Genomic DNA, 14,760 nt, shown 5'->3' with positions numbered 1-14,760 from the left:
CAGAAGATTCAGGAGAAACGTCCAGCTGTAATCACTCCATACACAGCAGGGAGTCAATTTAGTGTGTCCTGCAGCTTTCAGAAGCCAATAACCTTTCACAGTCGTCCTAAATCTCACAGGTTCCTATCACAGTCATTGTTTGGTTAGAGCAGGCGGCAGCTGCAGTTGAGGCAAACATTGACCAGAATGAAGGATTTGCTAATTGTAAATGCATAACCAACATCTACAAACACAAACCGAGACCAAAAACAAAGACATTCGTCTCAGTGTTTAATGCAAAACACAATATACGCTAAAGGACAAGCTGATTCTCATTCATGAAATGACATTCCCTCTTAAATCCCCAGGGGCTGCAGGACACCCTCTCCGCCGCTAAAAACATTGCACCCGTTCACCCTTTGAACCTGGGTACCCCGTTCAAAGACGACAGAGCAGGTACAGCTGGCACAGCTGGTGTAGATCTCTCTCGGCGGGTTTCTCCTCCCCAGCAGTCCCAGTCTGACGGCGCTCTGTGCACTGTGACGGGCCGCCGACTGTCCCGGGTCAGCATTGGGGCCGAGCGCTACCCGGAGACCGTAGAGGCTCTGATGGAGGTGGGCGGACTGAGAAACAAGCACGAGAGTCTGGAGGCCCGTGTGGGGCAGCTGGAGGCAAACAAGGCTGATCAGACCCAGCTTCAACATCTGTGTGATCTTTTCACTGCCATGGGTACGACACAGACAGCAACATGCTTTATATGCATTATGTCTGTTATTCAGTAATAACTCTAACCCCAGTTATGATACATTATAATACTTACATATTCCTGTTTATATTAGTGGTGAGCACACAAAGTGGAATAGCTTCAAGTGGCTTGAAAAATATGCCAATGTTAAAAAAAAAATAAAAAGCATGTATTAAAGGGATAGTTCTGTTAGAATTTGCTCAAGGTCATGTCATTCCAAACCTGTATGACTCTCTTTATCTGTGGAACACAAGATATTTGGAAGAAGGTATCGATCTTTTTTTCCATACGGTGGAAGGCAATGGGGAAAGTTACAGTATGGGTACAGTATAGTTACTAATTGTCATTAAACTTGTGTATGTTTGTTTGAGTGTGTTTTGTTTGATATGTTTTGTGATGTCTGTAGAAGAGAGGCAGATTCCTGAGCGTGTGCCAGAGCAGCTGAATTATCTGAGGACTCTTGTGGACAGTCTTCTAGCAGATAAAGAGAAGGTTTGAGAGAAAGACTCACACTGACTATTGTTTTAAAATGAAACTAATAATTACTACACCTTAAACTCCTTTAACCCTATCTTTACATTTGGTTATTATTAGATTTTATGATCCCTTAAGAAGCATAAACCAATTTTTTCCTTAATTGCATCCCCAAAAGAAGGTTCTGTCAGATTTAGTTTACTTCCAGGGACATTTTTCATCAGTTTCACACATACACACACACAGGTGCAGAAGCAGCATGTTTGGTGTCAGACATGGAGAGTGTGTTGATGAACATGAGGACAGTGCAGGTGTGTGAGAGCTCAGACTCTGCAGGACGGAGCACAGGTTCAGTCAGCGGTCAGGACACACACACCTCACAGATAGAGCAGCTGAACCTGCAGATGGCTCACATCAGGTACTATTCATCTCAAATTAACCACTCACTTATTAGAGACATGGGACAAAACATCTCCCACAGTTTCACCTGCCATTAATTTCGATTTGAATTTAGTGGTCAGAATTGGACATTAAAACCACTGTGTTATAAATGTAGCATCAGTTGCAGTAATGAGAATGCAGTGTCAGAAAAAAGCTGTACAAATACAACTACAACATTTAGAAAATTACACTATATTAGGATCAAATTGTTTCTCAGTTTTCTGGAGGAAGTCGTCACACTATATCTTTTACCAGCAGTTAAATGAGTCTGGACCTTAAAGGGATAGTTCACCCAAAAATGAAAATTTGATGTTTATCTGCTTACCCCCAGGGCATCCAAGATGTAGGTGACTTTGTTTCTTCAGTAGAACACAAACTGAGATTTTTAACTCAAACCGTGGCAGTCTGTCAGTCATATAATGGAAGTGAATGGGAATCACGGCTCTAAACATCAAATTTTAATTTTTGGGTGAACTATCCCTATATTAAATGAGAAAAGAAAGCAGAATAGAAGTATTTTCACTGTATGCCACACACACACATGCAGGATCGCAGTACTGAAGCTGGATGAGAAAGTGCAGGAGCTGATAAGAGAGAAGATGCGTGACAGAGCAGCAGAGAGATACAGTGAAGACAGACCCATACAAGAGCAGGTCAGACAGACATATTTCAAACATTCATGATATATTCCCAGTGTTTTGCATTGCAACATTATCATTTTTTTTGTGCTTTTATATGAGTATGGCTAGTTCGCTTGACTCTTTCGATTAGCTGCTTGATCCTTGGTCCTTCCTTGTATATTTTTTTTTTTTTTTTTTTTTTAAACAAATCAATGCTTTCATTTGACAAGGATGCATTTAAAGTGACAGTGCAGATTTATATTTCAAATAAATGCCATTCTTTTGGACTTTCTATTCATCAAAGAATCCTGATTTCAACAGTTCTTGACACTGATAATAAAAATACATATATTTCTCGATTAGAAAATCATTATATCAGAATGATTTCTGAAGGATCATGTGACACCGAAGACTGGAGGAATGATGCTGAAAATTAAGCTTTGCATCACAGAAATAAAATAAAATCTATTCAAATAGAAAACAGTTATGTTCAATTGTAACAATATTTCACAATATTAATATTTTTACTTTATTTTTGATTAAATAAATGCAACCTTCATAAGCATAAGAGTCACAAATATTAATTGCATATTAATTGTCTATTAATTATAAATGTTTTCTTACAAATTACAAAATCATTACAAATGATTTCTTGATTATTTTAGCAAGTATATTTAGGAAATGCCTAAAGAGATTGTTAATATCAAAGGTTAAAACTGACAAGATAACTAATGTCTTCCAGTAATCTATACAGTATATCACCCAGCCTTGTTGGCCTGATATCCTACCACTGTCTTATTATTTTTCATGAGCATTCTTTTTATATTTTATGGTTCACCTGTAGTTAAACAGCCTCAGGGCTATGATGGAGGATATGAGGTCCTCTTCATCCTCTCCACTCTCACAAAGTGGACAGCAGGAGGCAGTAAGCTTCAGCAAAGCAGCAGGACAGGATCAGGGTCAGAGTTCAGGTCAGGATCAGGGTCAACAGCAGACAGCAGGTCAGTCAGTTGTCCCAGTCTCACAATAAAGCAGAGGACAAGACCACTCACCCCCTGAACCAAGAACACGAGGACAGGAATACGGTACATGACAGAGAGTCAGAGAGATGTTTTCTTCTTAAGACATTTTAGGAAACATCTGAGACAAAGTTGGTACTTAAATGAAACTTAATGAGATGTTCAGTTCTCCTGAGCTCTGAAATGTTCCTGTGTGTGTGTGTGAGAGCATGTTTATGTGGTTTATGAGGACACAAATTTGTATAATGACATGGTTATGACATAGGAATTACAATGAGGAGGTGATTTATGAGGATATACCAACGTGTGTGTGTGTGTGTGTGTGTGTGTGTGTGTGTGTGTGTGTGTGTGTGTGTGTGTGTGTGTGTGTGTGTGTGTGTGTGTGTGTGTGTGTGTTTCGCTGCAGAGCACTGATGTGGCGAGTGAAGTAGAGGCAGCCATACTGCAGCTGCAGTCCGAGTGTGAGAAACTCCACAGAACATCCAACCACCTGACGGAGGAACACAGCAAGAAACAGACACACATCGATGTGAGTAAACCGACAGCCTCATGGAGTGAGTGAGAGGGTCACAGCTTATCAATGCCGACATGTGCTGATCAAGAAACTATTCTACTGTCTTCCATGTGCAGTTACAGTATATTCAGTTTCAGACTGAGGGTGACTGATATAAATTATTACCCTTGTGAAAAAATAAGTACACTTTATCATACTTTTAATAAACACTTATTACAGACACATCAATTATGACACTTATTTTAGACACACATTGCAATTAATTGAACATGTATTATACAGTAAATTAAATGTATATCAAATACAGTTAGCTCAAATTTAGTGTTTTTAAGTTAAATAGGACTTAAGTACATCTTTATGTGTAATTTTTGAAATATGATTAAAATATGATTTATGCTAAACTAAAATAGAATTTAATGACATTACTATCGCAACATATGTTTTGTATTTAAAGGGATACTCCACCCCAAAATGAAAATTTTGTCATTAATCACTTACCCCCATGTTGTTCCAAATCCATAAAAGCTTTGTTTGTCTTCGGAACACAATTTAAGATATTTTGGATGAAAACCGGGAGGCTTGAGACTGTCCCATAGACTGTCAAGAAAATAACAGCGTCAAGGTCCATAATCCAAAAGATGATACAGAAGAGCATACACAGCATACGGTGATATGGAGAGACACAGAGGAGACAGATGACAAAGGAATTATTGCATAAAGTGGTTTCTGATATTGCATATCAGTATAAAGTGGTTATTTTTGTTTTCTTTGCTTACAAAAAGTGTTCCCGTCGCTTCATATAACCCAGATTGCACGTCTGATGGCAGATGGAGTATTCTGAATCAAGTCTCCACATACAGTAATTCATATTAAAGGGATACTCCACCCCAAAATGTCTCCTCTGTGTCTCTCCATATTACCGTATGCTCTTCTGTATCAGCCGCGCCACAAGGATGCGCTGTTTTCTTTCGCTTACAAGATGTGTTCACGTAGATTCATATAATATTTGTGGAGAGGATTAAAGAGTTTATTATAAGCAGCATACGGTGATATGGAGAGACACAGAGGAGACTGACAAAGGAATTGTTGAATAAAGTCGTTATTTTTGTTTTCTTCACTTACGTGAAGTGTTCTCGTTGCTAATGTTACGGTTGAATGTTTTATTGGAGTTGGACTATTCTGACAATGTCTTTCATACTTTTATGGACCTTGACATTGTTATTTATTCGGCAGTCTATGGGACAGTCACAGGCCTCCCGGTTTTCATCCAAAATATCTTAAATTGTGTTCCGATGAGGACTGAAGCTTTTACGGGTTTGGAACGACATGTGGGCAAGTGATTAATGACAACATTTTCATTTTGGGGTGGAGTATCCCTTTAAATATTTTTGTGATTAAACTTTTGTAATGAAGTTTCAATTTAGCTTATTTAAAAATATATTAACTGCAATATCATGTATGTTATAATTAAGTACTTTTTAAGATTGTACTTAAATGTGTTAAGAATCATGTCATGAAAATCTTTCTTTAAGTGCATTTAAGTCGAGTTTTATTTCATTAATAATATTTTACCTCCAAGTATAAATATATACTTTTAAGATTTGAAGTACACTTGCAATACAATTAAGCACACTTCTTTTCCACAAGGGAAATAGTAAATATTTTAGAAATGTTCAGTTTTTTAGTGTTCAGTTTTTTAGTAAATATTGAGTTTTATGAGGTTTTATGAGTTTTTATCATTTTATATGATTTGATATGTATTAGCCTAGCTCTGTTTCAACTTGGATGGAAAAAAAGCTGACAAGGAAGTGGTGGAAATGGAGATTGAAATCGTGAGTTGTTTCTTTATGCAGTTCATAAACAATGCAAATTCATGAACTCGGACTATAACAGTCACTCTCAGTCAGTGGATGTCATCTGTTTGTGCCTCAGAAAGCTGACAAGCGGGCTCTGGAGAGCAAGGTGAGCATGAGAGAGCAGCTCAATAACATGTTACAGGATCTGCTGAGTAAGATCAGCGGTCAGGAGCAGGACTGGAACAAGGCCATTGAGAAGATCTCCACTGAGATGGACTGCAAGGTGAGAGACGGATGGACAGAAGCAAGATTAGTTTCTGATCTGTCTGTGTGCAATCATGTGATTCGGAGGAGGATTGGCTTTGGAGAGTGATTTGCAGTGAGGGTGGGATCTTATGCTTTCAAAGCTAGATTGCTATTGCTAGCCTCTCCGAAATCACCTACCCTAACTTTACATTTCTCACTGATAGAATTGATCTAAACTTTCCATAAATACAACAACTCAAAAAGATTTTTGTGCAAATTCGGAGTTAGGCATTGTATTATGATGCTTTTTCACATGATGCTTAAAAATCACAATGTGCTCAAGATTTTACAATGAAAAAAAATCTTAATGATCCGAGAAAGAAAGGCATGATTTCTTTTTAATTTGGGGTGAAATGTGACTTGGACATTTTAATTTAATTTAATGTCATTTAAATTCAGTTAATTTAATTTGCCATTTCTGTTATGTTCTACAGTCTTACAAACCCCCTGGACTTTATAAAAAGGACTATGTTTATATGTGTCTTGTACTGTAGTTGAACTGGACTGAGCTGGATCCTCTGAAGAAACAGCTCGATGATCGCTGGAGGACCATCCATAAGCATCTGCAGACACCTCCGATCCCCGAGCAGGATGACGCCGCTGGACTCAGGAAGTGAGGCACCAGATTCACTTTTTCTAATTAATATATTATATGTAATTATTTAATATATTTATATATTATATTATATTGTCAACCAGCACCGGCACTTTTAATATAATATTTATTTTATTTTTATTTTATTTGAAAAGAATATTTGTTTTTATTTATATTTATATATATATTTTTATATATATATATATATATATATATATATATATATATATTATTGAATAGTTTGTCTTTTAACATTTTAACTAAATGAGCACATCTGCATATTCCACTTTGTTTTTTTCAATGTCAAGCCGCAGACAAATTAGCAAAATTTCACCTGCTGAAAAGGTCCATTCTCCAGTCAATAGTGTATGATGCACAAAGCACAGCTAACACAAAACCCATTTTTACACCAAGCATCATTCTGTCCAATGCGGCAAATTCGCATTAAAAATCTAAGTGAAATTTTTATTATGTGAATCCTATTGAAATGACTCGATTTCGCCTGCAAAGTTAAATCCTGGTCAACACACTCTCATGGCAATTCGTAAGTATTGTGCGTTTGATGAATTTGTGGTGAATTTGTACAATCTCATTCATACTTTTTTATACGATCAATGTGCAATGCATCAGACTTTATGCCAATAGTCACTAAGCTAAAGTCAAACATACTGAACCCTAATGCACCGAAGTTCTCTACACATGTTTGTCAAAACATATGTTGTTGCACTCAGAGCTAAATTCATAATACAAAGCAAGTAAAGATTACATGCTGGGAATGCATTTGCCACGCATTTCCATCTTTGTGTATGTTGCTGAAATGTTGCATCAGTCACTATCCGAATAAACTCTATATGATGCATGATGATGGTGGTTGTATGGAAATAAGCCTCACTGTCTTTCTCACTTTGTCAAAGACAATTATTGGCCCGGTTTCACTGCATCTCCTGTGACCGTCCAGTGGATATGATGACACCAGGACAGTACGTAAATATTATAAAGTACAACTTTCTGGTAACTCTTTCCAATAAGGTTTCATTTGGTAACAGTTGACATGAGCCAAGAACGAAACATACTTCTAAATCATCTTAATGTTACTTTCAGCATTTACCAATACACTATTAAAATCAAAAGCTGTATCTTGTAATATTGTTTAATGAACCTCACCTTACTTGAACTAAAAATGACTAGTTATATTTTTTTTTGATGAACAAATACTGTAACAAATGTCTTGCTCATTGTTATTTAAAGCATCATCTGATGTTTATTAATGGGCCTTTACTATAAACTGTAATCATTAGACATCCCAACATTGTGCTTGTAAACACTATAGTATAGTAAAGTCTCTCACAATCTCTGAATGTTTTTCCAGGCACTTGGTGACTCTGCCCTCTGCCCCAGGACTGCCCTCTCACAAGTCCAGCCGGCCCTACACTGTGTATGATCTGGAGCAGGTGCGACAGCACTGCAGGAGGTCAGACACATCACACTCACCAGCCTGTCCTGCAGCTTTTACAGTGCTTGTCCAGAAGGGGGAATCAAAACCCAAACTTACTTCACTGTGTTCTGCAGATACCACACAGTATACCTGACATGAACCTCATTGTTCTGTATGTACACCAACTTTCAGTATTTTTGGACAGAATTTGTCACACAAGAAAAAGTCACACAAGCACACTTTCCTAGTAAAACATTTCACAGAAAGTATTCAAGTATTAGAAGTATTCAAGCGTATTCTTAGTATACTTCTTTAAAACTAAAAATAAGAGTGTATACTTTCATTCTGCTTTTAATGTATGTATCAGAAATGTACTTAAAATTATGCTTAAGTATAGTTGGCTTATACTGACAAGTACACAGAAAAGTGTATTTTTTGGACTATTCATGTTCTTAATCTTTTGAACAAGATATATTTAAGAAAAGCGTATTTAAGTATTCTTTACATGTTCAAGGTTATGGTATTGTAGCTTATAATAACAAGTCAGTTTTAGCATGGAATAGCTTAGAGTAAATGTTAAGTCATTACCAGAATAAGTCTTAATAAGTTGGTCAGTGAGATCATTTAGAGTTTATTTGTTTCAGCCTGGAACCAGGTACTAACCACGATAACTTTAAGACGGCTTGTTTTGAGAGAAGGCTGGCACAGGATGAGCTTAGCCATGTTTTAATATGCAGGCAGATAGATCAATTTTTTTTATAAAAAAGATAAAGTAGAATTAAAATAGAATAGAAAGTGCTAGAGTTAGAGGGTCAAATAAAGATGGAAAATATGTGTTTTTAGTCAGTTCTTTAAGATGGTTAAGGACTGTAAAAGTCTGTGAAAGTGGTTCTGTGCCTCTTTGGGATGGCACAATAATGTGTTGTCACGTGCAGAACGCAAGCTTCTAGAGGGCACATAACTCTTAAGTAATGAATTTAGGTAAAGGGGTGCAGAGACGGTGGTGGTTTTGTAGGCAAACATTAATGCTTTGAATTTTATGCAAGCAGCTATTGGTAGCCAGTGCAAATTGATGAACAGAGGTGTGACATGCGTTCTTTTCAGCTCATTTAAAATTAATTTTGCAGTGGCATTTTGGATTAATTGTATTGGTTTGATAGAACTGGCTGGAAGGTCTGCCAAGAGAGGATTGCAATAGTCCAGCCTGGACAGAACAAGAGCTTGAACAAGGAGTTGTGCAGCATGTTCCGAAAGAAAGGGCCTGATCTTCCTAATGTTGTATAAAGCAAATCTGCAGGACCGGGAAGTTTTAGTAGTTTAGCAGTTTCTAGCTGTTTTTGAATGAGTTATGGTTGATGAGCCTAACTGGATGGTGAAATTTTGATAAAGTGATGGGTTTGCTGAGAAAGGCAGAGACTTGGTTGAATACAGCTCGTTCAAGTGTTTTTGCAATGAAAGGAAGAAGAGAAACTGGTCTGCAGTTCTCTAAAAGAGATTGGTTAAGGGTGGGTTTCTTATGAATTGGGGTTATATGAGCCTGTTTAAATGCTGAGGGGAAAACACCAGTGTAAAGGGATGTGTTAATGATGTGAGTGAGTGCAGGTACAACGGCAGGAGAAATGGCTTGAAATGAGGTGAGATGGAATAGGATCAAGCAGACAAGTAGTAGGATGATTGGAAAGGATGAGTTTAGAGACTTCTACCTCAGAGAGTGGAGAGAAAGATGAAAACGAGTGTATGTTGGCTGGTAAGATGTGTTGAGAACATCAGATAGCCAAGGGGCAGAAGAGGTGGTTCGAGCTGGCTTGGAAGACAAGGGGCAGACACCGTCTAAACAAGATGTAAGAGTGGAGCAGAAAGTATCAGTAGCACTGTTAACATCAAGAGATGATAACTGTTCAGGGGGAGGAAGTGAAGATGAAACCATAGCAGAGAGCTGGGAGGGTGAGAGTGAGCATAGGTTATGTCAGAAATTGACATGTGGAGGGGTATGTGTTGTGTCAGGAACCATGTTGAGGTTAAGAGTGAGGAGGAAGTGATCCGAGGTGTGCAGTGGAGTAACCAGTACATGATCAGTGGAGCAGTGTCGTGTGTAAATAAGGTCCAGTTGGTTGGCTGATTTGTGAGTAGCCGTAGTTAACACTCGCTTGAAATCGAAATAGGCAAGCAGAGTATGGAAGTCTGCAGCCTGAGTCTCCAAACATAACTAGGGGAGTACCATCCTCAGGAAAGGTTGAGAGCAGCACATCTAATTCTTCCACAAAGTTAGTTCTTTGGAGAACCACAGGTTCACTGCAAAAATCAGCCGCTGTATCACAATATTCTGTATCAGCCGCGCCTCAAGGATGCGCTGTTTTCTTTCAAATCAAAGCTAATTACACTTAGAAACAGCGCATCCTTGTGGCATACGGTGATGTGGAGAGACACAGAGGAGACTGTTGACAAAGGAATTGTTGAATAAAGTCGTTATTTTTGTTTTCTTCGCTTACAAAAAGTATTCTTGTTGCTTCATAACGTTACGGTTGAATCATCTGATGGCAGATGGAGTATTCTGACAATGTCTTTCAAACTTTTCTGAACCTTGACAGTGTAGATTACTTGGCAGTCTATGGGACAATCACAAGCCTCCCGGTTTTCATCCAAAATATCTTAAATTGTGTTCAGAAGATGAACAAAGCTTTTATGGGTTTGAAACGACATGGGGGTAAGTGATTAGTGACAAAGTTTTCATTTTGGGGTGGAGTATCCCTTTAATGTTATATATTGGGAAGAAGAAAACACACAGCTACAGCTTATCATAAAAAATATGGGTTTTGCTTAACTATGCTTTTAAAAACAAATAACTCCGGAAATAAAGCCTACACTGACTACAGTATAATCAGTTATTAATATTTCATTGGTTCACTGTTGTTTTTGATCCTACTATGAATTACTCAGTAAGCTTTGTGCATGTGTCATGCATAATTTCTTGCAATGCTTCCTTAAATTCCTCCCAAAGCTGAGATTCATTCATCAGCTACAAATTTTGCAAAGGTTTTTAATGGGATTAAGTAAAGCTCTCGCTGCATGCCTTCATTGCGTATGTGGTATGTTTGAGATTATTTTAGAAATGACACATTCAATATAGCTAACACCTGCCAAGTGAATGACTAAAATATAGGCTGGGAATAATAAGAGAAAGTTATGTATGTTAGCTTTAGCAAAAAAGTAATTTGGCATGTTTCATTGCACAATAATCACAATTGAAATCACAAAATATGAAAAATGGCTGTTTTCCTAGGTCAGACATCAATTTTGGCCGTTATTATATCCTGTATGACACAGTATCCATTCCCATCACTTCTAAACATTTATAAAGCCTCCATTTCTGTCATTATTTACTCACCCTCATAATGTTCCAAACCTGCGTACTGCTATTTTTTATTGACCATGTATGTCAATTTCCAAAAATAACAACAAAAACAAAAAAATAAAAACACCATTTAACTATTATAAATGTAGTCCATATGTCTTCTGTGCAATATTTTAAGCATTCTGAAATGATATGAAGAGGCGTTCCTCTCCACTGTAGCTCTCAAATCTCAATTTGTGAATATGCTAATTCTTCAGAAGATTTGGAATAAAGCGCATGAGATATATAGACATCCTTCCACCTCAGTTTCAACACTGAGAAATATCATGAATCTTAATATAGGGTCTGTAGTAATATGTGATCTGGTTATGGATATCTATGGAGCTCCTATAAGGGGACATGGAAGAAATATGAGATGGGCAGAAAAAATGTTTTTTTTTGCAATGTTATTGCATTCCCTCAAGAACCTCTACGTTCTCTCCCAAAAGTATTGGGTTCCCACAGGAAACTTTGCTCTTTTGCAAAAGTATTGCGTTTGCATTCTCTCAAAAGTACTGTGTTCCCCTAAGAAACTTTGTGGTTGCTTGCTCTAGATCTAGAACAGTATTGACATGAGAACAGTTGAGCACATGAATGACTGATTCTTGAGCTGGAAGCTGTTCATTGATGGTAGAAATGGTAGAATTGCTGTTCATTGTGTTCAGGACAATGTCCAGAGTCAAGTCTATACAGGGGCCCCTGATCATGCTTCTCCTCACGACTCGTTACGCAACGCATCTTTACATGATATCCATCCACACGCTTGACCCACTTTTTGCTCATCTCGCAACAGAGGACTTGGTCTGTAACAGACAGAGAAGATTACTGAAACTGATTTAGAGTTATGTAGCTAGATGTGGTGTAGTTTTATTCAGGACTGAAGAAAATAAGGCTGATGGGGTGAAGGAAGAGCAGTAGGGCTTGGAAGGGGGCCTAGTTTAATGTTGCTTGCTGGAAAGAACCAGACATTTCTGTGTTACATAATAGCAGCAATGAGAAACCATCTAGAAGTGACAACTGACCTGGAGGAAAATTGGTCTTAGACCTTGCCCTTCGTTGTTTCACTGAATCAAAGAAAGACGGTTGGAAGTCAAATGAAAGACACTTGCTTGGCAGAAGAGTTATGTCATGCTTGACCATGCAAACGTTTGGCAGCTTTTTGATGTCATGCAGTAAAGAGATGATTTATGAGAAAATGAGTCCAGTGTTTAAGGTCAGAAGTTGTTTCCAAACAACGCACAACAGTCACATTCTTGAAGAAAATATCTCCACGGAGGAACAATGATGTAGAAACCTACCATGTGGCCAATTATACCATTATTTCAGTCAATTATATTTTAGTCAATGCTTCATGTGAAGAGCAATCCATTACCTCATAAAAAAATGTTCTCACAGTCTCCTACCTTTGTCTTTTCTCTGATTTTGTTGATTTTTTTATTTTTATTTTTTGCTGAAAAAGCTTTTGAATTCTCTTCAGGAACATAAATATGTCAAAGTTGATATAGAAAAGGCAAAAATCTTTCAAATCTAACTTAAAACACGTGCCAAGTTCTTAGAAACATACTCTTTGCGAAAAAAAAAAAAAAAAAAAAACTTTATACTTTTTCACAAATTTAATGTAAATAATAATATTAAGGTGTAACATCACATAAAATGTAATAACATCTAGAATATCTTTTCTTTGCACTTTGAAAAATAACATCAGTGATTTAATGATTATTTTCAAAAAGTTTTTTTTTTTAAACATATATTTGATTTTTCTATTATTAGTATTTCTGCAAATATCATGAATAATTAATTTATGAATAACATTTTTGGGAAATTAGACCACATGACATTTTATAAACTTCTCATGTGATAAACTGGTCAAGTTATCTGATATTTTAAGGCATTATTGACCTTGACACACATAGTGAGGGCTCTCTATGATATTGTTTGCTTTTTGATATTAAAAAATATCAAATTTGATATATTATTTTTGCATGTTGGTCAGACCACATGACTTGATTTGGCCTTGATGGACTTGCTACTGCCAGCAGATACACAGACATGCTGCTGTAAGCATGTAAGATACACCGCTGCATGAATAGTCATACATAGTAGCAGATCTTAGACAGGTGGTGCTGGGGGAGGTGGAGGGTTTCGGAGGAACTCTACAGTAGTTGCAGGTCCAGCTTACAGCGAACTCTGAACCAGACACTTGAAATGTTAAGCAAGCAATCTCATTAGCTGCAGAATTAGCAGAGGCTAATCAGCTTGTGGCATGTAGTGAATTAATTACTGTGGATGTCTGCCATGTGAATTGTCGATGCTGTTGCAGGCAACTGGAAGAGCAAAGACAAGGTCAGCCGCTCGCAGTCCCAGAGGTCCAGTGGAGTGGATGCTGGCCGTGGAAGTCCAGCACGGTCACAGAGTGCCAAGACTCAGTGTAGTCGCTCAGGTGGGTTATGAGGAGTTGACCAGCTGACCTTAAACACACTCACGGTAGTTCAGAATAAAGCCGTTAAAGTTGGCTGTAAATAAACACTGGTGAGCTATTTTAGTTACAAGGCTAACAGTGTTCAAGAGCTGCTTATACTGAGGTGCTGTTCTTGACCTTTGAACTTTAAATACCCTGGCTATGTCCAAGTTGAGGCTCACCAGGTTATGACCTGTGTGTATATGTTATCCATGCCTGAGCTAACAGAGAAGTCAGTGGTAAACAAAGACGATGCTGTTTTTCTGGGCGGCTCCTGAGTTAGCATGTGTGAAATGATCTGTGGTCTTCGCTAAGGTTGCTAAACTGTTTCTTGTTTTTTAGGGTTAGTGGTTTGAATAAACCCTTAACACGGAGAAGTCAACTTCATTGTGACTTAAGTGTGTTGAAAAGTTTTTTTATTATGAATTACACTTAAGTGGCTTTTTATTTCAGTTGTATTATATAATCTAAGTGTTTTTTTTTTTGTTTTTTTTAAGATTTTGTTGCATTTTAGATACAAAAAGATTTTAAGTGCACTACATGTGCACATTCAATACAATTAAGCATACTTATTTTCAAAAGGCCCTTTTAAGTAGATGTTTTTAAGTCATTCTGTAAGTGTCTGACAGAAGCCTCACACGTTTGTCAGTTCACGAGCTCCAGCTGTACCTGATCGTAACTCACACTTGAATGGTCTTTAACCTTTTACCGAAATGTTTACATCAGTCCTCTATAACATCAAGAATATCTATATAAGATTTAATAAATGTGTTTTGCATAAGCATCATATTAAATATATAAAATATTGTTTGTCATCAAATGATTAATAATTCAAATTCATGTTCTTAACTCCCTCGCAGTGTTGATCTGAATTTGACCCAGTACTTGCTGGTGAACATTTTTACAATTCAGTTTTACAATTCAGTGCAAGTATTAACAATTCAGTTTTACAATTCAGTTTAAGTATTTCTGCTGTAGCAGTGTTTA

General features: G+C 37.3%; 1 protein-coding gene across 1 annotated transcript; it reads left to right on the top strand.

Annotated features, from left to right (window-relative positions):
• Window positions 1-924: 924 nt before the first annotated feature.
• On the top strand, window positions 925-8,153 carry LOC122135527 (glutamine-rich protein 2-like). The gene is made up of 6 exons (XM_042714991.1): window positions 925-1,216; window positions 3,685-3,807; window positions 5,725-5,871; window positions 6,389-6,507; window positions 7,404-7,469; window positions 7,859-8,153. Exons 1-6 carry the CDS (start codon window positions 1,121-1,123, stop codon window positions 8,076-8,078), a joined length of 771 nt encoding a protein of 256 aa, XP_042570925.1. The 5' UTR covers window positions 925-1,120; the 3' UTR covers window positions 8,079-8,153.
• Window positions 8,154-14,760: the final 6,607 nt, after the last annotated feature.

Source organism: Cyprinus carpio, chromosome A3 (assembly GCF_018340385.1).
Source record: "Cyprinus carpio isolate SPL01 chromosome A3, ASM1834038v1, whole genome shotgun sequence".
Classification (NCBI taxonomy): Eukaryota; Metazoa; Chordata; class Actinopteri; order Cypriniformes; family Cyprinidae; genus Cyprinus; species Cyprinus carpio.
This window is presented reverse-complemented; position numbering and strand designations above follow the sequence as displayed.

Coding starts and splice junctions, on each gene's coding strand:
- LOC122135527 (XM_042714991.1), top strand. CDS start 1,121: ATGTCTGTAGAAGAGAGGCAGATTCCTGAGCGTGTGCCAGAGCAGCTG. Junction 3,808..5,724: donor AGAAACAGACACACATCGAT/GTGAGTAAACCG, acceptor TTTGTGCCTCAG/AAAGCTGACAAGCGGGCTCT. Junction 7,470..7,858: donor GATATGATGACACCAGGACA/GTACGTAAATAT, acceptor ATGTTTTTCCAG/GCACTTGGTGACTCTGCCCT.